Source organism: Varroa destructor, unplaced genomic scaffold (assembly GCF_002443255.2).
Source record: "Varroa destructor unplaced genomic scaffold, Vdes_3.0 BEIS01000007.1, whole genome shotgun sequence".
NCBI classification, from domain to species: Eukaryota; Metazoa; Arthropoda; class Arachnida; order Mesostigmata; family Varroidae; genus Varroa; species Varroa destructor.
The window spans coordinates 1,313,280-1,335,417 of NW_019211460.1; the positions used below are offsets into that span (position 1 = coordinate 1,313,280).

Here is a 22,138-nt window from a genome sequence, read left to right on the forward strand (position 1 = left end):
ACAATAATGAATATTGGATCAGTTGCTTATAGGTTTTTTAAGTTAGTCCGTTATACACTTTAGGTATAATATAACATGGCGGAATAGTTGGGTTCTAACTATGGTGCTATTGCCCAACAAGCCAGCTGTTCGTCATTGTCCGCCATTCTGTCGCCCTAAACCAACAACTTGGTCTAGTTCTTGGTTATTTGCCTTTACTGCTTAATGTCCGTTCGTTTGTGCCTGTCTGTATCTGGTATTCAAAGCTAACTGCTGCGATCGCAGGTAGCCGATGACTCTTTGGAGCTGTCTCTGTATGAACTGCTGCGTGTCCCATAAATCCTGTTCTTTGTCTGCTGCCGTACTCTTTTAGCGATTTCTTATAGGGCAAACAACTTTGGCGTTGTTGTTGATGTGTGGGTGGGTGTCTTGGGGAGTATATGGGTACCTTACAAGTCGAATTTGATAGAGGTGGTTATTTCTCAGATGGGAGTGCCCATGCAAAAAATCGAAGCCGAACCCCAGTTAGGGCGCACGATTATTTTTATTCCTGATTAGGGTAGCAGTGCTCGTAATAGTATGTCTGTGATAGCTGTTTTGTGTCTGCTGTTGGAGCACCAAGAGACCGTCTGCTCTCATCACTAGGGTTACCGTTGTGTGGTCGTGGCTCGTATTTGCAACTTCGGTCTGACGGACGACGTTCTTAGTTTTACCAGCTGCCGCGGCGGCGGTAGAAGCAGCACCAGGACGGACACAGGGCAATAATAGTAGGCTACTGTAACCTGGGCAAGGGCCATACAGACAACAGAGAAAACAGGCGGCCCACAGATCCTGATTGATAGAAGATCGACACTGGCAATGCTAGCCACGGCGAATAAACAGATTGACATCGGTGCTATAAAAGAGACGAGTAAGTAATTAAGCAACAGCAATCACTTACGACGGATGGACGGACGATAGGTAAGGCCGTGTAGGAAAAAGCAGCAGGCCCAAGTGCCAACAGCGAGCGCAGAGCTCATCTTTTGTCATCATTGTCAGCGCTGGAAATTTTGTTACTACTTCTAATTATCTGTGGCCACTGCCTGGAGATATTGGTGTTTGTATGTTGTTATCACCGCCGAGACCATCATCGTCATTGCGCATGTATAGGCCGTTTTATTACTGTTCTCGCCACCACATCGTTGTTGTCTTTGAGCTTAATTGCGCGCAAAGGCATATTCCACCATTTGTTTGTTGCCCTCGGTGGCTGTTCATGTGAGCCTACTGCCGCTGCTGTTGCCATAGGAAATGTAATTAATAGCGCCCACACAAGTAACGAAGCTATCGTGTATCGGGCGGCACGGTTTTTGTCAATCGCTGAGCAATACAGCTGTCAAATAAACAACGAACACGCAGTGACTGCCGCCACCGTCAAGAAACCCCTAGGCTTCTGCAGCAGCACACGCCTGTCTATGCTATAGCTGCCATTCGTGTTTCCGGTGCTGCTTGTGCTGATCGTTGTGCAAAGAGTCTGTCCCTTGGTTTTAAGGAATTCGCCTGCCCCCAGCTTCCCCGTTGACCCCAACCGTCCCTTGTAGTTCATATTGCAGTAACAACAGCAGGAGAAGGTGGCTCAACGGGTATCATATTGGCGTCGTTTGAAATGTCGAACCATGCGTTTTCCTGCTGCTGCGAAGTATAGCTCGGGAACGGTGGCGGTGAATTCCTGTAACGTGCAAGTGTGTGATTGTATCTGTGCGGAAGAAAGGGACAATTAGAACGATTTTAAGGAACATCAGAGGCATTGGTAATATCCAGAGAAAGGCCGTAGTAGCTGCTGAACTGCAGTTTTGTCTTAAGGATTGGAAACGCACGACGGTGGGTGGGTGGGTGTGAATTTAGTGTGGAGGTGTAGCACTGTGACAGCACTTTTTTTTTTGGGGGGGGGGGGGGTAGAACGGAGTCCTGTGGTCCTGTCACGTATCATAGATGGATAACCTTTGTTGTGGCTGGACAAAGTCTCGAAGGGAAGGAGAGTCAGGGTGTGGGTGGTTGAGAAAAGTCTACCCGACAGTGAACAAGCGAATCGAATCATTTACTTCCACTTCGAGCAGGCCGCTACAAATTTGCTCTGTGCATTATAGGTTTGAGCAGAAGGCGCGATTGTAATACTGCGACCACATCGTCCCTTATCATAAAAGCAAGTTTTGGTCGCCACAGTTTTCATCGTAACCTCGAGCAGCAGAAACAACGGCATCAATATTGGATAAACAGTGTTATTCCAAAGCAAAAAATCTATCGTTAGAACAAGGTAAGATATGGATTCACACATTAATTTCGTTTGCGTCTTGTATCGCTCCTTTAGTGTGTCGTGATGATTTTTAAGACGGAAGGCGAGACTGTGGTGCGACTGTGTCAGTCGAAAGCCAGAGGGCCCAGAAGAAATTTACCACCTGTGAATATTGGCCACTGTGTACACGACACCTCTTGAATATAAAGATTATCGTTTCTTGGTATAGCAAGCCAAACACGTAAATCATCTCCTCACCGCATGTCTACTATATATATACCGTAATGCAGAACTCGATCTCTGTCTATAGGACCTACCACCTCGCCGTCGTTTTCCTGATACGCTGGCTAGCTCTACACGTATGTTGACATATTTTGAAAAAATTTAGGTCATCCACAATGTATCATAAATAGAAATATGTTATAATTATCGATTACCGTTGTCAGAGACTCCACAAGGAAGAAAAATTACGACATATGTATAATCAATTTATCAAATGTTTTCAAAATATTTATAAAGTGCTGTTAATAATATTTGTTGTTTGTTTAGCTATCAGCAAGAGCACAACTGCCACATTTAGAATTGCCACCCGGTGTAGGACTAATTATTACAACGTTTACTGACTGACTGGTCGATTCATATTATCACGGCTACTATTTGAATTATTACTGATATTGCTGAGACAATTAGTTGTTGTTACTCGGATTTATTGGTCGGCGTCATATGAGCGGTACTGACGTCGGGTTGTTTATAATAGCGATGGCGGCCACCTCGACTGTGGTGTAACGGTTCAGCATACAGCAATCCTTGCCATTCAGCGTAACTCTGCTTAACACTAAGAATATGATATTAGCTGCGACTAAAATGGGGGAAGAAAATTTTGCAACTCTATGGCGCTCCATTTGCGTGTCCGTCCAGCCGTGAGCAGTACTACATTTGACTAGTGGTATGAATATGTGTGTTTATGGGCCTATTCGGTGTATGTTTGCGTGGATGCATTTGTATTATTGTCGTGGAGGATGCTGTCTATTTGTCAACCCATCGGCTTGTGATTGTATCTATGGCTATAAACCGCTCTTGCTGTTGTTTGGCTTTGGAGCGTTCGCCGTGGTCGAATGGCTACGGGTCGCCACCATTGACAGTTGCTGTCGCTGCTATTACTGCCATCAGCACTATCGAAGCGACTACCAGCGTTGCCAGCAGCATTGGACAATATTGACGGCTCACCGGCTTACGGCCAGCTCTATTACTGTAGCAACTACAGCGACTGCCACTCGCACGCGTGAATTAGTAGCGGCAGTATGTAACTGGTTGTTTCGTCAGCCAATGAGTCCAGTGACACGTCCGCTGTCTCCCTGCTAGCCGCCAGTTTGATTAGATACATACACACACACATGTGTATATCTATACTTAATGATCACCATGCCACATCACAGACCCTCTGTGTGTATATTATAATGATGATGATTGAGGCGGTGACAACTGTAGGACAGGAAAGGCTGTTGTGATGAATTAAAATGACTTACTGGCCGACCTCAGCTAGAGCCTTTGTAACGGACAGATTGCTCTGATCAATTACCTAACCCAGTCGAGCACTGTCGACTTAATTCGTGTTGAACGCAACAACGCAGCGGAACTTTTGCAAATGGAAAATATGCAATGGAATATCTGGTAAAGGGAACAACGATTTTAACAGGGAAAATAGATGTAATAGGAACTTGTACGGACTATGGAGTAGATTATACGTATGCTGAATGTACGAAACGTGTTTGTACGAATTTTTAACTTTCGATGTAATTATTCGGCGATGTCTGCTATTAGTGAACGTGCTGAATAGATATATAAAAATAAAAAAATTATAGGAACCATAAAGTTTAAAAATCTGTTAACGTAAATGTCATCTCCATACTTAGGCATTGCTTTTGTAGGAAAATTATCGAAAATGCACATACTTAGTGTAGCGAGCATGCCTTAACAATAATTAAGGTGGGTACATGTATTATACAATGGTCGAAAACTATCTAGACTATTTTCTTAAATATACAAATAAAGAGTTCAGAGAGATTTAAAAATTTCTTTGAAGGTGCAAATATGTATTTTCCAGGTTACGAGCACGATATGCGTAAGTTATACGTAAGTATTGCTATGTACTGGTGTCATATGAGCATCCGGCACTCTATCATATCAGAGCCATTTTACCCTGTGTTACAAAAAAAGTGTCATATGTGTTGATTCTAATCACAATAATATGTTAGTATAACTTTTTGTACAACTTTTGCGCAACTTTTTGTAAATATTAGGTTCTAGATGGTTGATGATATGTTTTTTGATATGATGTATATGGTTTTTGTGTAAAGGGAGCTGTCAGTACCCGTTATACAGTATTCAGTTTTAACCATTGATACTTCTTAAATATCCAGAACTTGTACATTTTTTGAAGGGTAAGTAAATTTCTTGGGGTTATATTCTTAGTCGACGCTCATGACAGACATTCTAAGGTAACTCCACTGAGTAAGAATGTTGCTGTCTTAAATTTCTGCCAACTATAATTAGATATATATATATATATACCTTAAGTAGTATAGAAGTAAGTTCTAAGTTAAGGGCCAACAGCAGATGATCCAGAAGTACGCAGCATTGGCGGAGTTTAGACCATATGTTGTTTAAATATATTATTTTAAAACGTAAAAGAAGTTATTTTTTGCTCAGCATAATCTTTTTAACTATTCTAGAATGTCGCGACGCCCTTTGAAGCGAATGTGTGAAGTTCATACACAGGTAGACGGAAAGTTTAAGTATAGAATATGTGTACCTTTTATAAATGTCTTTTATGTGTATTTTTATGTGTAAATATGTATTTATGCACTTAATACCTTACGAGTGCTTCTGTGTTCATTGAGTTGGACTCAGTGACATGTAACATACGTCATCGTTTCTTTTGCATCTTTTATTGCAGTTTCATTTTGCAAACTTGCACGTTACTTATCACTTGCCATCCAATAAATCTGAGAAGCAAAACTAATATATACAGTAAATCAACAGGCTTCAATCAAATCTCATCTAAACCACTTCCTACAGTGTTTTGGGTGAATATCTAGCTATATTTTGGAGTGTAACGTTGTTATTGGCGTACTGTGGTTCGGGTGTATTATCATACGCGTGATTCATTTCTGTTCTGGCACATCGTCCATTATTTAAATGGGCTTTACTTCGTTTATAACTTAGCATAATGGTGCTAATGGAAACAATGGTGCTCTCTGTACATCAAAATCATATAATCTATTACGGTTAAATGCCCGTTTACTATAATTATAGCTCATTTTAATATTCAATAACGCAACTTTTTGTTACGCCACACCAAACTGTCAACCTTTTTCGGCTGGTCAGTCAAGACATGTATATTAAAAAACAAGTCAACATGTGACTAAAATCACGTTTGGATGAATGTGAAGCATTTCTGTGTTTGAATCTTTATAATGGTGTAATACGGAAGAAAGAAATATGCAAAAAAGATCTGCAGTATCTTAGCCAATCTTTAAGGTCTATGAACATGTAAGCATGACACAGTATATTTCTTAACCACTTAGCTTTATAGAAAACGTATTGAGAACTACAGGCACTTGCAAATATATAGGGGTTACTTCCAAGTACGTAGACGTATCGCTTTATTTGAAAGCAGCTCCACATAGCAACGACCTGTGTCCTAATTTTGGTCTTTGTTGCATTTTATATGCTAGTACTTTCCTCCACATTACTGCCCTGCTTTTCGTTAAAATCTACAAGGTTGTATTTTTTACGATGTGCCAACAGTTTTCATAAATAACTAATCAGTCTTAATTCATTGCCGAATAGATAAGCGTATATTGTTTGCAAATGGAGGCTGTGGATGCTGAATAGGGCTGGCAGTAGGCGTTGACGGAGCCACTCGCAGTCATCGGTTACGGTCATGGCTTGCTGTGCTGTGTTATTGCTTGCTCGAGGCGTGACGCGTCGACGCCACGCTTCCAGTCAGCTACCAAAGGACAAATAGTACAAGTTGTTTGCTTGCCAAAGCCATCGGCCATAGTCAACAGTGTGATTAAATAGTAGTTGCAGTAGCAATGAGGATGAATGACTACGTGCCGAATCTTAAATTGTTTAGAAATTAATTAAGACATCCTGGCTGTGTAAACTCAGACGTACCAGTACCAGGTTAAAACTAACGTCGCTGTAAATGAGTTGCAGATTTCATCGTAAGTTATGAGTAGAGTGTCTTTTATCCATTGGTACTTAAGGCATTAGCATGCTGATCGTTCCAAGCAAACGCTATATGATTCTTAAAAATTATCTATTAAAAAATCTGGAAAGCAAAAGCGCCTTAAGGAAGGCAAGTATTCAGCTAGAAAAAATATACGTCTATATAGATTAGCATCTTGGAAGCTTTGTATGAAAAAAAGGTAATCCTTAGTCGGAATCCTCTACTGAGAGAAGAGAGCTAAGCAGTGGTTCACATATGATTGCTCTTAAAAAGGCAATCACACCCGAGTTTATAGTTTAGTCAGTAATATTTTATCTTAGATTGCGCGTCCAACATAATAAGTACTGCAATTTGCATGAACTGGTCGGTGAGTAATTATAAAAAAGAGTGAATGCTTTACAGTAACAAGATGGCAGTGTCTCACTAGAAATACTTCATCAAGCGTAGTCTTGGACAAGATAGTTCTGAATAAAAAAAAAATCAGTAAAATAAGTGTTTAAATGTGCTACGAAAATGTACAGAGTTTATTGCAGAGTGCTAGATCTTGTTGCAGCGAATGTTTGCTGTAGTTTTTGAATTCCCTCAGAAAGATTTGGTGCAGCCTATCTTTCAAACCTTAAAAGTTCAAGGTGACTTCTACTATTTCCGAGTAACATTAAATAAGCACAATTATCGACAAACATTGAATGATAAAAAAAAACACAGGCATATACTGCTACTATCACATCACAAGACATCATTGCATTACTAGGGTGTTGAAAAGCAGGATGTGACTCAAGTTACCTTGACATATGTATTATAGGGTAACCGAAGGTCCGTGTCATGTATTACCGATACCTGTAACAATCAGAATATAATTTTATATTAATTTCACTTAAACGTTGGATTTCAACTGATCTGTTGGTACGACGTTTATAAAGTGCTTAGTTTATAAAGTTGATAGAATTGGATGGCAAAAAAAATTTGAATGAAACTGAACTGGCAAGATAAGAACTGGTATCAGAATATATATACATGCCTTTTGGTTGAGAAGTTAAGGGACTAGAGGGAGCTAAGTGGGTTTATTATGTCGTTACTGACTTGGGTCGTATTAGTGCCAAGCTAATCTGCAAAAGCGGTATGAATCCAAAATATTGCACAAAACACTTCAGATATTCATGTCAAAAATGACTGGAAGTTAAAATAAGTGATGATTCTAGGAAGAAATGGAATCGAGATCTATAATTGTGCAATATAAATGAATCGTGGAAACAGTGGCGGCATCCATTAAACAGTAAGATTAAAAGAATTGGGAAACAAGGGTATTGGTGATAACATTACTGGTCCATTAAATTAGTAATAGAGCTATTCACCCACTTGTGATTCATTTGGGTTCTAATATCAGCCGTAAGTACTGTATATTGGAGTCTGTATATACGACAAATTTGTATATTCAGCAAAAAATATCGGGATCCTATTTATTCTCACCTATCTAGGTACTATCTGCGACGGCGCCCATTAGTCCGCCTGAGGATTGACGAACGTTCCTTTGACGTTGGCAAAACGTCGATTCGATGATTTAAAGTAAAACGATCCACAAACGTACCACATGTTTTACGTTTTTAATGTGTTTCATTCATTAAAGATATGTACAAAAGCATGAGTCACAGACAAGAGTTTTTAGAGTAGGAAATGAAATTTTGATACGAACTTCAGCAACTTTTGTAAATAGCACATCCGATAGCGAACTCACCAGTTTCAATTTTCTTTTCCTTATGATTGTTCAAAAGTTCTACGAAGTAACCGCGTGAGGGGTGCATTTCCATGACTTCATTCACAATAGTATAACTGTTTGTCCTTCGACGTATTAATTCGAAGTACCATTTTGTGTACTCCTTTTCGTTATCAAAGGATATACTATTGTCGCTTACGTACATTCGTTCTCTAGTCCATGCAAGAGTCAAACAATTGGGCATTCGTTCACACCTCCAAAAGTGGGACTGTTCACCAAGAGATCCACGATGACAGCAATTGCTGTTTATATTGCTGTGTTGACTGCCACAAATTGCCGTTAAGACGTTTGAATTTCTAGGGATAGTCAGGTTAAGGCAGCCTGCAGGCGTCTATTCACTGCGCAAGCAGCTAACGTTTGAGCTAACTTTAAGAGAGTATTGCATCCGAATTACGTTCGATCGAGTTTTTCACTAGTACATATAATGACACAGACACACTATGAGTATAGACACCAAAAATAACAGAGTGCAGCTCCTGTACAAACTTAGCCACTTATGGAACGCCTATTTGCGCTGAAAAATTGTCTAGTGGGCTGCAGGAACTGAAAAAGAGGGTGTAGTTCACGTACGCTGTCCAAAAATTTCTATCACATGCTCTTGGTGTAATAATGATAATAGCGATAGAAACACAAGGTACAAAGCGTATCACCCATGCCATAATTTTCATTGCCATTCAGTTAGTAATTCTGACGAATTCTTGATCCTTAGAGATTCTTTGCATTTAATGTGAGATGACGTAAATTGAGAGGATACGACGGACTAGCTGAAAGCGTTTTCCAGTATAATACAGATCAACAGAAGGCATGAGGCAAAGAAAGGTTAATACTGTCGTATTTGATCAAGATCATCATCTTTTAGTGAATTTATTATTGCTTTCTAATATAGATCGCATGTTGATATCAAGCTGGCATAATGAAAACCACGTTATAGTACCTCAACGCAACGGCTTTGATAGGTCTACCGATTTTTTGCCATCGTTAATTTAAATCGAAACGTCATACCATATTTCGGCACTACCTATCGTTCTATATAACAATATTAATTGATGAAATAACTCGACTTTGGAGATTTGATTTTTTAGTTTTTCCAATTCACCATTATAACTAATATAACTATACACTAAACACGCAACGTAACTCTCATCTGTCCGAAGTCTGATGGCTGCGTTTAGTCATGGCAACGGCAATCGCTGAGCCCAACCGATTTTTTGACACTATTTTTACTACCATTATCTGCGCAGTGTGCCATTACAAATTATAACATCTGTAGTTGTTCGTAGTGCTTTTTGTGCACGTGGCGCATTAAGGCACGGGCTCAGGCTGCTATTACCCTACTTGTAATTTACGTGTATTATTTTAAAAGAGAAATTGAGATTGTTATTTTTGTTCATACTTAGAGTATGTATGACTGGCAAAAAAAAGCTTCGACAGTCATCAGGGTTGTACTATGAGTAAATTTAATAATCTGTCGGTCGGATTAGGTTACTGTATTTCTACATTGAGGCTATCAACTTGATAATGGATTAAGAGTGAGAGAGACTGAAGCAACTGTTGGATAGTAGATACGAGCTAATTTACTACATAGGCGTGGTATGTGAGTAAATATTTGTACTACACTAGGTTTATACTAGTTCCAATTGTGTGAAGCCGGTGAGCATAAATCACAGATGTTTGCTGTCACAGTATTTTTCGTCTGCTAAAGACAATTGGGGTCATTCTGTTCTGGGTTCACTTTGCAGGGTCTTCCCTAGGTGCTTTGACGAAACTATTTTAACTAATCAGATGCTATCGTAACGCCTGTAAACAGGCGTTGAGAAGGATAAATGGAATTGGTTTATTTGTCAATTATATAGTTACAATCGTAGTGAATTTGTCTACCCTTCTTGGACTGCCAAAAATTAAAAATAATATTTTACTTGTATAGAACCGTTGTTGCGGTAAGCGGTAAAAGCCACATTCAGTGTCTCTTTGGTCCAGATGATCTTCTCTTAAGTCGTTGTAAAGCATTGCAGTTACAAGCATTGCTACTAGTTATTTGCCGTTTGCATTCCCTGAAAACGTTGATAAGCCTACAAGTGGTACTCAGTTTGACTTTTCGTTTAGAAGCTGATTAAAGGCTCTGTTAAAGCACAACTGGCTAAAACAAGGCTTTAGATAACGAATAATTTCATAAGGAAGAATCGTGCGAATTTCACAAGAACCATCTTATTATTAAGAAAAAAAGTAAGCAAACGATTTTATAGCACTAGAGACCCACGAAACCGAGTGCGCTTCAACTTGACATGCAGATTCAATGATTTTGAAATTTTGGTAAACGAAAATACTAAAGTACGTGCTTTTTTTACATCTGAAAATATATCGTGTAGAAGAAAGGACAGGACATGATGCAAATATTAGATCACAGATCACAGTGATGCAATATAGGTTAAACGAAGCATATTTGCTTACCGCTCCCAAAAAAAGTTAAACAAAAAAGATACGACCCATAGGCGTACAGAAAAAACATAAATTGACAATTAGGAAGAGGTAGTCTTGTAACTAAAGGTTTCTAATAAAAAAAAAAAGTTGGGTTCACTTATATGCCTTTCCTTACATATTCTATCTTTCCTGTACATGAGGTTGCGTTTTTCATCGCTTACTGTGAATTCTTACCTCGGTTGGTAAGGATCGCATAGCAATAGGTGACAACAGTTTTAAGCGAAGCTTTATATTCAGAGTTATAAGATATTATGCAGATCTATTTTGCAATGCATTGCAGAGAAAAAACGAAATTAATTCGAACAAAGCCATTGAGGCTGTTCGCTGCAATGATTAATTAATTACTGAAAATTTATCTTCGACCAGAATTTAGTAAGTAATTGGTGGACCCGGACTACGAGGTCTTGTTTAGCTGACCAGCTGGTGGTATCACTTGCGTGTAAGCTGAGCCTGTCAATATTTGCAGTGCATATGGGGTCATCTGCTGGCAAGCTTGATGATATGCGGTAGCATGTTTATAAACAATTTCGCACTTCCCGTCTTCCTTTATATAATCTTATTTCATTGTCTACAAGACAGTGGATAGCTGGTAAATATATCGTTAAATCGGGGTGCAAAACATTCGCAGCATCATTCGATATGTTTTTCCGAATTAATTTTGTTTGTTTGATTTTAATCTAATGCCATTGAGAAGTCGCAGTCTCATTAAGAACACTGCGCCTTCTAAGAGATAAAATACTGAATGCAAATATATTTGTTGTATTTGTTGGTGACGTGACGTAGGTCAATCCAAGCCTTAAGTCCCAACTAAAACTTCGTACAGACTGAGTTTTTTTGGACGAAGTTGAGTAGACGGAATAATGGCAAGGGCTCAAAACCAGGGGGAAAAACGTCATACCGATCCACACAATATACGTACGGACCCTATTTGTTAATAATGCTTTTGTACACTTAAATTTGCATAATCAGTTTTATCAAAACTTTAACATATAAGAGTGTTCTTAATTTACTTGTAACTGCCTAAACATGCAAGAAGCAGGTATTGTGCAGTGTGTTACACAAGATGTTGTTGTTTGTCTGCATGATTGCAGGAAATGTTTCGGCCGGACGGCATTGTGCAGCGGCGCACTGCCGCTGTCATTCAGGCGAATGGCGCAGGCGGGGGTAATACCGGTGAAGATCGCGATCGCGAAGAGGCCGACCGAATCGGGAAGGATGGAGACGGATGCGACAAGGACAAGGAGACTCGGCTAACACTTATGGAAGAAGTCCTTTTACTTGGACTCAAGGAGAAAGAGGTGAGATTTTATTGAATAGAAATTAAAAATATGAGAGTATTATGACTACACCGTGAGCTAATCTCTATTTACTACAATTTTTTTTGTAAGATTGTACGGATGTCAAGTAATTCTTCCCTTGTGCAGCTTTGTATATTGGGTTAGACAACATGAAAAACTTCTCCGAGTATGCTTTTCAGTATTTGTCGAGCTTTGAATCGCTAGTTTTCTAGTACCTGAGCGGTGATGTTTGTTTTTGTTGTCTGATTTTCTTTGGGCAGCTTTAATCTTCTGTTGTTATGTGTTTCGAATGACTAATTTAGTGTGAACCCAATTGTAATTCATTGTTTCTCTAATAAGCTCTAGCGCTTATAAGCAGCCATTGGCATCATCCTTGTCTTTTCATATATATTTTCCTCGATAGCAATTAGTGAGTATTTTGATAAATCTATGCGAGTAACGAATCCTCTAAGGTGATTTAGCTTCGTTTTTGTGTAATCGCGGTTTTTTGAGTGTCCCGCTCTCTAAACGGGTGTACCGTCCAGTGAAGTTTTTCAACTTCGATATTATTAACAGTTCAGTAGCTGCGATTGCCTGTAGTGCTGCTATAACAACGATGATGTAACCATGATAAAATTGTTGTCTGTAAGTAAGGGCTTGTTCTGCTCACTAGGTATCGCCTTATTTCTAACCTTCGCTATGTTTGTTGCTGGCAGCAAAAGATCAACCAGTCTAAAGGAAGGAAACTTGATTGCTAGTATTGAGTGGTTGATCAGTTGCTCCACCGAAAGTAAATTTTCGACTGATGCTTTTGCATTGATAACAAAGTGCAGAAGTTCTTTGTGACGCTCGCTGTCATAAATGCTCAATCGTTTTCTTCAATCGATTTTTTTATAGGCTTGCATGGTTGAAAAAAAATAGGTATTAAATTAAGAAATGCATCTATAAAATGTTTTCTTTATGGTCTATGGTCGATTCCTCCGGACTCTAACAGGATGCTTGATGAAGTTGTACTTAAAAAGATGGCTTCAAACCGTTAGTATATTTCCTCTGTAAGATGCAGGTATTACAATGTAGTTTAAGCATCGTATTCATTTTGACTACGGATAGGGCAGCAAAGCCACGCGGATGACATTGTCATACAAGTTTTTTTCTTCTTCTAACCGCATATGACACTACTGCGGCAGCTTAAACCGTCACTATTTGTGTGGCTATTATTTACGACAGCCGAGTTTATTGTTCTTGTTGTTGTCGTTGCCATGGTCATCATTGTTGTGCAGGGTTATACATCTTTTTGGAATGACTGCATCTCGTCAGGTCTACGAGGCTGCATTCTGGTTGAGTTAGGTATCCGCGGCCGGATCGATCTCGAGGCGGCAGGAATGCGACGAAAATCTCTGCTCATGAGAAAGGTTTGCTTTTACGTATGTAGATATACATTAAATATAGATACATCGCAAATTTTCTTAACTTTCATTAACTTCTTTTTGTTGTGGTCAACATGTGTACATAAGTTTTTTTTTATGAAAACTGCGTGAAAGTACAGCGGTCGCGATAGTCAATAAACCGCTGTAGCAGACCATTATACCGAGTATAATTATGACGCTTTTTTTCTTTTTTTTTTTTTTTTAACTTTTCACCGGCTGGGTTTGATTGTGCTGTGATTTAGGTTGTTGTCAAAAACGACGCTCCAGTTGGGGACGTAATCCTTGATGAAGCGCTGAAACACATCAAAGAGACTGCGACCCCTGAAACGCTGCAAAACTGGGTCGACTATCTCAGTGGTTAGTTTTCTAACTGAAGCTCCCTAGTAATTCTTGTCAAGGACAGCATATCGAATACTAAATTCTTTTGGCATACATAGGATACGTTCTCAGTATATACAATGATCGTCATTACAAATATCTATAGATATTTACCTAGAAAATACAATATAGTCTCACTACTATGGGTTTTGCGAATCTCGGACATAGTTACAGTAAACTTTAAAGTTTTGAAGATACCTTGAAGCAACATTAGTGGGGGTATGTCTTAAACGCCACTCATAAAGATCATTTGTGCGTATTGGTTTCTGCCTATTTCAAGAGCTTAGATAATGCGAAATTTGTATTAAAAAAAAAATTTCTAAAATTTATGCAAGCATGTTACACCTGTAGCTATGTTTTCGCGGTAGTGAAATTCTCTAAATGCGGACACAACAAAGACAAAAGATAGAGGATTATACATATGGTGAGCCCTAACACCTATGTTCTTTTTTTAAATTGTAATGTATATCATGTAGGAGAGACGTGGAACCCACTGAAATTACGCTATCAGCTACGCAACGTTCGTGAGCGGCTGGCAAAAGGCCTTGTCGAAAAAGGAATCCTGACGACGGAACAACAGAACTTCCTACTTTTTAATATGACAACCCACCCACTTGTTGACCAGAATGTCAAAGATAAACTCATCAAGCGTGTGCAAGACTCTGTTCTTGCCAAATGGGTACGACGATGTCGTTATATTATTACTATTTGCTTCAAACTTCAAGTTTGAAATTATTCAAACTTATAGCGAAGTTATAACCTACAGGATGTTATAACCTGCAGGATAATTAAGAAAATCCTGATTGAAAGAGGAATCTTTCTCTAGTGAGTGAAATAAACTAAATTTGTTTCCTGTCGCAGCGTACCTAAACAAATGTTGTGCACTCAACATAAAACGAGGAATCCTACATTTGCTGGCTTACAGCTGCTCCTACTAAAACATTGATTATAAGCGAATGACCGATACTCTAATAGTAGGGGGTTATTATTTTTAGGTGAATGACGTTCACCGCATGGAACGGCGGCATTTGGCGCTATTGTTACTTTCACATGCCTCGGACGTCCTTGAGAACGCGTTTAATCCGCTATCCGACGAAGAATACGAAATGGCTATGCGTAGAGTACGCGACCTTCTAGACATGGACTTCGAGGCAGAGTGCGCCAAAAGTAACTAAATGACCACGCATTTTACGCGATTTCACCGCTTTTGTGCAAAAGGCCAATTTTAAAACCATTCATTTGTATTTTGAAATGAACACTAAACAATTTCTCACGTGACTGACTCCATATAGTTAACCTAGTTAAACTGTTAGCTAGGTTCTAGGCTATTTTTATATTAGTGAAAATAACGTATTTTCACTTTAACGTAAAGAACTTGACGGCACACGTGAGACAGCAAGCGAACATTGCATTCATGTAAAGGCTTGAAACATGATTTCTTCATCGATACCACTTAACTGGAATGGCGTTTGTAGACGGTGGCCGTCTACTAACTAAGCCTGTTTACCTCTATTTACAGGTCAGACGTGTGATATCATGTGGGGAGTGTTCGCCGCATTTGTCAAATAAAAAAAATTACCATTAGTAGTGGTAGTACGACAGCAGCAAAAGCATTCACGAAGGAGGGGCAGGAGATATTCTTGAAAAAGAAATGAAGTGCAACAAAAAACCGACCAGCACAGGAGCTAGGATGAGCGGGCTAATAATAATAGTAGAATGAAGAGAATCCATCGTCATACGCCACTAATCCGTCGAACCGCCTTTTCGACCTTTTCACGAACAAGATAATCCATAGCGATAATATTTTATTCAGAATAATGCATTTTTTGTTGAGTTCTTTCTTATGGATAAACCAACCGAAGCAGGTACACACATAACACGTGCATGTGACATAAAAGTAAACCAATACCGTGTAACACAGGCGCCAGAAACGGGGGAGAGCACCCCAGTTGATCCTGCCGTAGATTTCGAACAGTGAAGCAGATCACGACAGCGATTCAAAAGCAAAGTAAAGTCCATAAGTGTTTTTTAAGCATCCTCAGTATCAAAGAGTAAAGGATCCTTACAACCCTGGTCTTTGTATCGCTGTAGGTAATCGCAGAGTTTACAATTAGACTAAGCACGAAACTGACTTTATTCAATCTCATTAATGACGGCAATATAACGCAGGGCTTCGACTGACTACAGTGTCCGTTACTAACCCAGATCTGTTTTCGTCTGTTTCACGCTGTCTCTCTCCTAGGCGACAGCCAATTACTGGTAAATGAATTAATGAAGGGAAAAACGTTTTTATGAACACTTGTTTATTATTATTACTAATTTTAGTGTTACAATACTTCCGGAAGAAACAATTTTATTATCTTATCTCGTAAGCCGCAAGGTATGTTTCCTGGTAGGAGAAAAATGAGAGATACCGTTTTGGTGTACAAACAACCCAGCCAGTTGGCCTATGGCAGTCGGATCAGCGTATACTAGCACTGGCAATCTGATAAGCACCGAACTGAACTGATACAGAGCATATGAGAGAGGCAATGCGCGCATGATCGAAGAAAATTTTGACCGTGATTGTTACATTACGAAACAGCGAATTCAGCAAAATGATTTTCTTCATTATTTCATTCGTCGCCCTAGTTAGTTTAGCAATTATGATAAGAAATAAACGGCAGTATACACAAGAAGCAGAATCATGTTATGTAATTCCCTGTGAAGATATAATTGACAAACAAAAAAAAAATAAGGAAAAGACGAGAACTGTCCGAACTGAAGTGAGAGGTTGGCGTGCGCGAACATTTGACAAAGAGGTTGATTTGATCTAGCAAATACTCATCCTGAGTATATCGAGTTTTGTGGAAATATATGAATAGATACAGTGACAAACACAACACACGAACACGCATCCTTGCCTGAACACACGTTAGTAAGGAAAAACCGTTGTTTAAGTAGAAGAAGACCGAACGGGTTAAGGGTGCGATAAGAAATAAGCAAATGAAAAGCCCACTGAGATAATGGAGACGAGGAGAAACATACGTTTCTCTCTCTCATATATATATATATATATATGAATTTACGTTATAGCGCAGTTTGGCGGGGGTCTGCCGGGGTCAGCATGTGGAATATGTAATGCTGGTGATTCTTATTATCGTTACTATTAAATGATGATCACGATGACAAATACAGGTAGTACTGGTAGACAGTTGGTTATGACGACAGCGACTACGATGGTGATAGAAATAAGTGTATTGATAATACTGTGTACATATAGAAAGAGCAAGATGGAGCTTTCTCTATCACAAAGGTGCGCCGCTGCCGTGCAAGGACTTCATGTTGGAACTTTAGGAGACGGGGATGAGAAATAAGGTTGCAGTTTATATATATATATATCTGTATATATATATATATATATAAATCATGATTATGAGATGAGCATTGACCCAAAATATTCGGGAGGGAACAGTAGAAGAGTAGCTCAATCGCTAATAATAATAATAATAATGATAATTAATAAATGGCACTTATGAACTGATCGGATGAAAACTGTAAGAATTGCTAATAATAATAAATGCATATGGATAAAAAAATAGTAATCTATATGCTGACGTTAGCAGAATACAGTGTGGATACGGATAAATGAATGTATTAGATGAAACAATGATTTTACGTGAGATACAAAGTTATAAAAGCTCATAAAAAGAACGCAAGTAAGCTGACAAGAAAGCAACAATTGAGCCGCAAAATAAATTAACGACAATAGGAAAAATATTTGTTCCACTTTTAAAACGCGCACTTTTTTTGAATTTGTTTACATAAGCTTAATGCTCTACTAATGGATACTGGATGTGGCAGCAAATTATGTAGCCCCATGGTTTACGTAGAGAGGCTGGCATTTTAGGGTTGCTGGGATGTATTAAACCTAGATATGGTATTGTGTCATACACAATTTGTACACAACACAATTGTTGTGTACACAATACACAGGTACACAAATACTTCATTACCGTCTTTGCCGAAAAAGTTGCCCAGTAATTTAAGTAGATAAACTACTCTTCGTGCTATTAATATAAGCGTGTAAATCACAGTCGACAGTTCTGGCTTGAATTAATTTTTTTCTTGAATTAATTGAATAATTAAAATTATTTTTCGAAATGGTCTGTTAAGTTTTGTTAGGTGAACGTTCGGGCGGAAACAATCGTGGATTAACATTTTTGTTTTAGGCTACTCCTAGTTTGAAGTTACTATAAGGTAAGACAGCGTTGTTGTTACTTGAATATCGTACAGATAAGACCAGATTGGTAGCTTGAGCTTTCGGTAGACCTCTCAACGAAGTTCATTACAAAATCTGATACGATTATTATTATCAGAAACAATGTTTTTTTTTTTTATTCTAGAACGCATTTGAACGCTTTTGGTTTCAAAATCCCTTTTTATATTTTTTTCAAAGCTGCTTTTCGACAAAAATGAAAAAGCCGCTATTGTGAATCTGGTAGCAACGTATCGAGCAGGCTTTTGAGAAATGATAGCACACTGTAATAATAATAATAATCATATTCTAATTATTTGTAATAATACTCAACATAGAGTTTAAAAGTAGAATCTTGAAGCCCCACTTTTGAAACTATGAGTTTTTAAAGAATTTACGTATGCCATAAATTGAGTTCAATTAAGAATGAAGTGTGATTATCGTTCCTAGGCTTGTGGTTTTCCAGAAGCTTCTATATGTATATTGTGTATGGGAGGAAGCATAAAAAGTGTGTTTAGGCTGGAAAAATGTGTAATTTCTAGTTAGTGTTCTAGATACATTATTTCGGTTTCCGCCAGTATTTGGATTCAAGTCAAGAGTATAATTTTTAATGTGAAATTAAAAAATCGAAATAGAAAAAAGTTGGTGACTTGCTGTATAGACACTCCTAAGCGTTTGGAAGAAAATACAGCATTTAAGTGTTAAAGCATTTATAATTACTAATTATCGAAAATTGTCGAAAGACAGGACTCTCTGCTACATTTTCAGCCTACTTTAATATTCATGGAGATAGGAAACGACAAAACCAGCTTTATTGTCTACTTTGTAAACTGTATCAGCTACAACGTTGCCATAAGTTCTCATTATTCAACTCAGATTCTCTTATTATTATTATTATTATTATTATCAAATAAGAATAATATGATAAGGGAGTCCAAATTTGAAAGTATAATTCGAAACAGACTCGATTTGTGGCATCGGTGTACCACTTGCAATCTTTAGGCCGCCCTTTCACATAGCTTTTATGTCTTCAAAATAAAACGGTGAAAATGTTAATCCTTATTATATATTAGAAGTCTTGAAAATAAAACAATTACTAGCTTTTCTTGTTTGAGAAGCATGCGGTACGAACATAGTAGTACAAAAAGAAAGCGAAAGAAACGTGTTGGCAAAACGCACGTCGTTGTCGATTGATCTCGATTCGATGATGATGATCTCGCATTAAACGAGATTTAGTTGCATTTGTTCTAAACGAGCCTTAATTATTTGTTTGATTGGCATCGGCTCATGCACGCTATTCAGTCTAATTGACGTATCCACACATACGGTTCATATTTGCTCAGTGCCGGCCTCTTAGCATATTCGTGTAACAGAACAGTATTTCTAAAGTATCGTTATGGCCTTACGAGAACGATATTTATACGAGTCGTTTCCATATCATAGGTACGTTCTGTTCCTTTATATTGTACATTACCAGGAGCTGCGCAGCACTTGTAAGACGTTTTTCCAGCTGTACTTGGTACCGTACGCTACTGCGTGAGGTTAATCAGGCGTAATGAGGCTCCTGCTATCACAATAGCTGATTGTACCATACATTTTAAAACTTTAGTTCTTTTTAAATACATAGTTAGGCAACGCAGGCGAAATGTCTTCTGAAGACAGGCGACAACTGGATTGCCTTTCTAGCATCTTTATAAACATATTTTACTCCATTGCATTTATAGAAACAGAGCTAAAAGTTCTAGTAAAGGATATTATAAGCGGTCGCACGTCTCTTTTACACTGAAAATTACTCTTTTTATTTTATATATATATATATAAATAGAGTAATTATATATAACTTCACAGTCAACTATCAGCTACGCCACACTCTCATGTACCGATACCTCAGACAATCCTCTAAACAAATACTCGCCGCTCTACGAGTAGCCGCATGATTATCTCAAGACTTGGTAGGTTCTCGAGGGTCCGCTTCGAAGTTTCTGAGGTAAGATACATGTACAGGTCGGTCAGCCAATCGCAAAGTAGGCAAACGGGGCAAAGAACTAAAGATCAGATGCCCTTGAACGTTCGCCGAAAGGGAGGACTTCTTATCTGGTTATGTTGCTGATACACTTAGTCTCTGGTATAGTAAAACGGAAACTAGGTCCCATACTCATTATGTCCAACATTAGACCCGTTCAATCCCTGTTGCGTCTAGTTAGGAAGCGCGCTTTAAATTAAACGCGTCTATGTCTGGGTTTACTGTCGCTAGGACAAACTAATATTTTTGCCAGCATTGTGGATTTTGCATTTTTATATCGAATGAAAAATGAGGATAAGTTGCCTGGTGATGTGTGTAGATTAAGACACCCTAGTGAAGTGCTCGATAGTTGGTATATGATGAACGAAGATAATGCCATAGATGATTGCAGTCCCGACACGAAAATCTCGGCTGATTAAACAGGGATTGTCTGTACGAAACAGTATTGAATATAACGTGGATTATGTACGCAATTATTATAGATAGTACAACGAGTGAGCAGTCCAGCCCCTCTAGATTTAGACTATCCTGCACTTTTTTTTGGCCAGTGTCTTTTATGCGTGTATACATCTTGGTAGCTGACAGGAAGCTTTTTTGTGATTAGAGAAACATTACTCTAACACATACATTTGTATAAGCGTGCACTGATAAAGCGAGCCAGATCATCGTGGAATAACGCGAACAGTTCCGAAAATATTCAATGCTTGCTGTTTGTCAGCTAGAAATAACCATTCTTCTTTATGCGAGATATATATATATATATATATATATATATAATATAACTAACACTTAAACCTATTCAGCATTATCGTCAGACTAATGCAAATGATGTGTCCGTGACTATAGGATCTCATTGCTTACTACGAAATGAACTCTACCTTGAAATTTGCTACAAAATTCGGCTGACTGATATCGCTCCTGAAAAGGAAATTTGTCTTTGTGAAATACACCAGCGGTGCACCGTCATGTTTAAATCCTGTGGACTTTGCGTAAGTAAAAATTATGGGAAGACTTCGAACGTCATTTTGGCAACGAAGGGACCCATGGTAGTTAGTGAGTCCCTTCGAATATTAGTCGTTATTTTCACAATGCTAGTTAATCTTGTATTAATTTTTTTATTGACGAAAGGACGACCTGCCTTTTCTGCCAGTCAGGTGACACGGTTATTTTTAGAGCAGTTTAAATTGAGATAGGTATATATGATTCATGAAGGATCGCATTGATTGGGCTAGCGCATTATTGGCTAGAGTACGATGGTATAGGGAAAAATGTTTAGTCGATATTCTTTATCCTAATGTGCAAGTTTATCCCCAAACGATGTTAATCGTCGCCATATAATAAATAGGTAATGATTCTTTTTGGGGTTGGTTAATTTTATTCATGTTTTTCCATAACTACTAACGCTTAGAATATTCGACACCCTTTGCTCCCTAAAAATGCCTTAGCTAAAATTTGAATCGCTGAGGGCATTCTTAATAATGAAACAGATTCAAAAATATAATAATCCATTAGGCAAAACTGCACTTTTATTTACAGCAGAATTGCACGAAATATATACTGTGAATACATGACTCCAATTTTAGACTGAGTCGGCGAAAATCATTGTGTAACAAAACATCTTTTTGAAATATGTTTGTGCTCTACGGTGACGCAAAAAATACCTTACATAGTGTGCATAATGTACCGGTAGAACTATGTATATATAAGCGGCAGAAAACATTGTAATCTGCACATTTTTCGGACATTATTAAATCTCTAATTTGTTATTACTGTTATAATAATACTAATTATTATTATTAAATCGACTTTGAACAGTTATCGCGTTTGTGTTCATTGGATGTCTCTTGGCATACTAGTAGTATCGTAACAGGTATCATTCTGATTTTAATCTTGGGGTCTCCCTCTTATTTAACTTTCGAATTCTGCAATGATGTTTAGCCAGATTAGTCTTGCCAATAGCACTCACGGTTAACTCGAATGCTTAACTTACCGAATCATCGTTGCTTGTTAGGCCTAGTCTTGCCAATAGCACTCATGGTTAACTCGAATGCTTAACTTACCG

At 38.3% G+C, this 22,138-nt stretch overlaps 2 protein-coding genes and 1 long non-coding RNA gene across 17 annotated transcripts in view; 2 read left to right on the forward strand and 1 right to left on the reverse strand.

The window, feature by feature from the left end:
- Nucleotides 1-407: 407 nt before the first annotated feature.
- On the forward strand, nt 408-17,593 carry sau (Golgi phosphoprotein 3 homolog sauron). Of its 11 annotated transcripts, XM_022814390.2 has the most exons (9): nt 408-1,836; nt 2,103-2,269; nt 2,559-2,607; nt 11,826-12,032; nt 13,292-13,423; nt 13,681-13,795; nt 14,293-14,495; nt 14,812-14,983; nt 15,336-17,593. In XM_022814390.2, the coding sequence occupies exons 4-9, from the start codon at nt 11,829-11,831 to the stop codon at nt 15,383-15,385; spliced, it is 876 nt and encodes a 291-aa protein (XP_022670125.1). In that variant the 5' UTR covers nt 408-1,836; nt 2,103-2,269; nt 2,559-2,607; nt 11,826-11,828; the 3' UTR covers nt 15,386-17,593. The 11 variants fall into 11 exon arrangements, with proteins under 11 accessions (XP_022670125.1, XP_022670128.1, XP_022670121.1 ...); XM_022814386.2 differs by lacking the exon at nt 2,559-2,607 and having other exon boundaries at nt 409-1,836; XM_022814388.2 differs by lacking the exon at nt 2,559-2,607 and having other exon boundaries at nt 409-1,765.
- LOC111254000 (uncharacterized) lies at nt 6,122-10,477 on the reverse strand. Its single transcript, XR_015317588.1, has 3 exons — nt 8,218-10,477; nt 7,269-7,322; nt 6,122-6,260 (listed from the first exon to the last, which is right to left on the reverse strand). It is a non-coding gene; the product is annotated as an uncharacterized LOC111254000 (long non-coding RNA).
- Nucleotides 17,594-19,909: 2,316 nt separating the features above from the next.
- The window catches only part of LOC111254131 (uncharacterized), a 50,862-nt gene continuing 48,633 nt past the window's right edge, over nt 19,910-22,138 (forward strand). For 3 of the 5 annotated variants that reach the window (XM_086975523.1, XM_022814683.2, XM_022814682.2), the window contains exon 1: nt 19,923-21,065. Coding sequence is in view for 2 of the 5 variants with exons in the window: in XM_086975521.1 (XP_086831647.1) it covers nt 21,042-21,065 (24 nt within the window). In the remaining 3 variants the exon portion in view is untranslated. Of the gene's footprint in view, nt 21,066-22,138 lie in introns of all 5 variants that reach the window. The other 2 variants (XM_086975521.1, XM_086975520.1) reach the window with 2 other exon arrangements.

What these genes read in the sequence shown, in the direction of transcription:
- sau (XM_022814385.2), top strand. An exon ending in ACTCTGTTCTTGCCAAATGG is followed by an intron (nt 14,496 to 14,811) that starts GTACGACGATGT and finishes TATTATTTTTAG; the next exon opens with GTGAATGACGTTCACCGCAT. An exon ending in CGAGGCAGAGTGCGCCAAAA is followed by an intron (nt 14,984 to 15,335) that starts GTAACTAAATGA and finishes CTCTATTTACAG; the next exon opens with GTCAGACGTGTGATATCATG.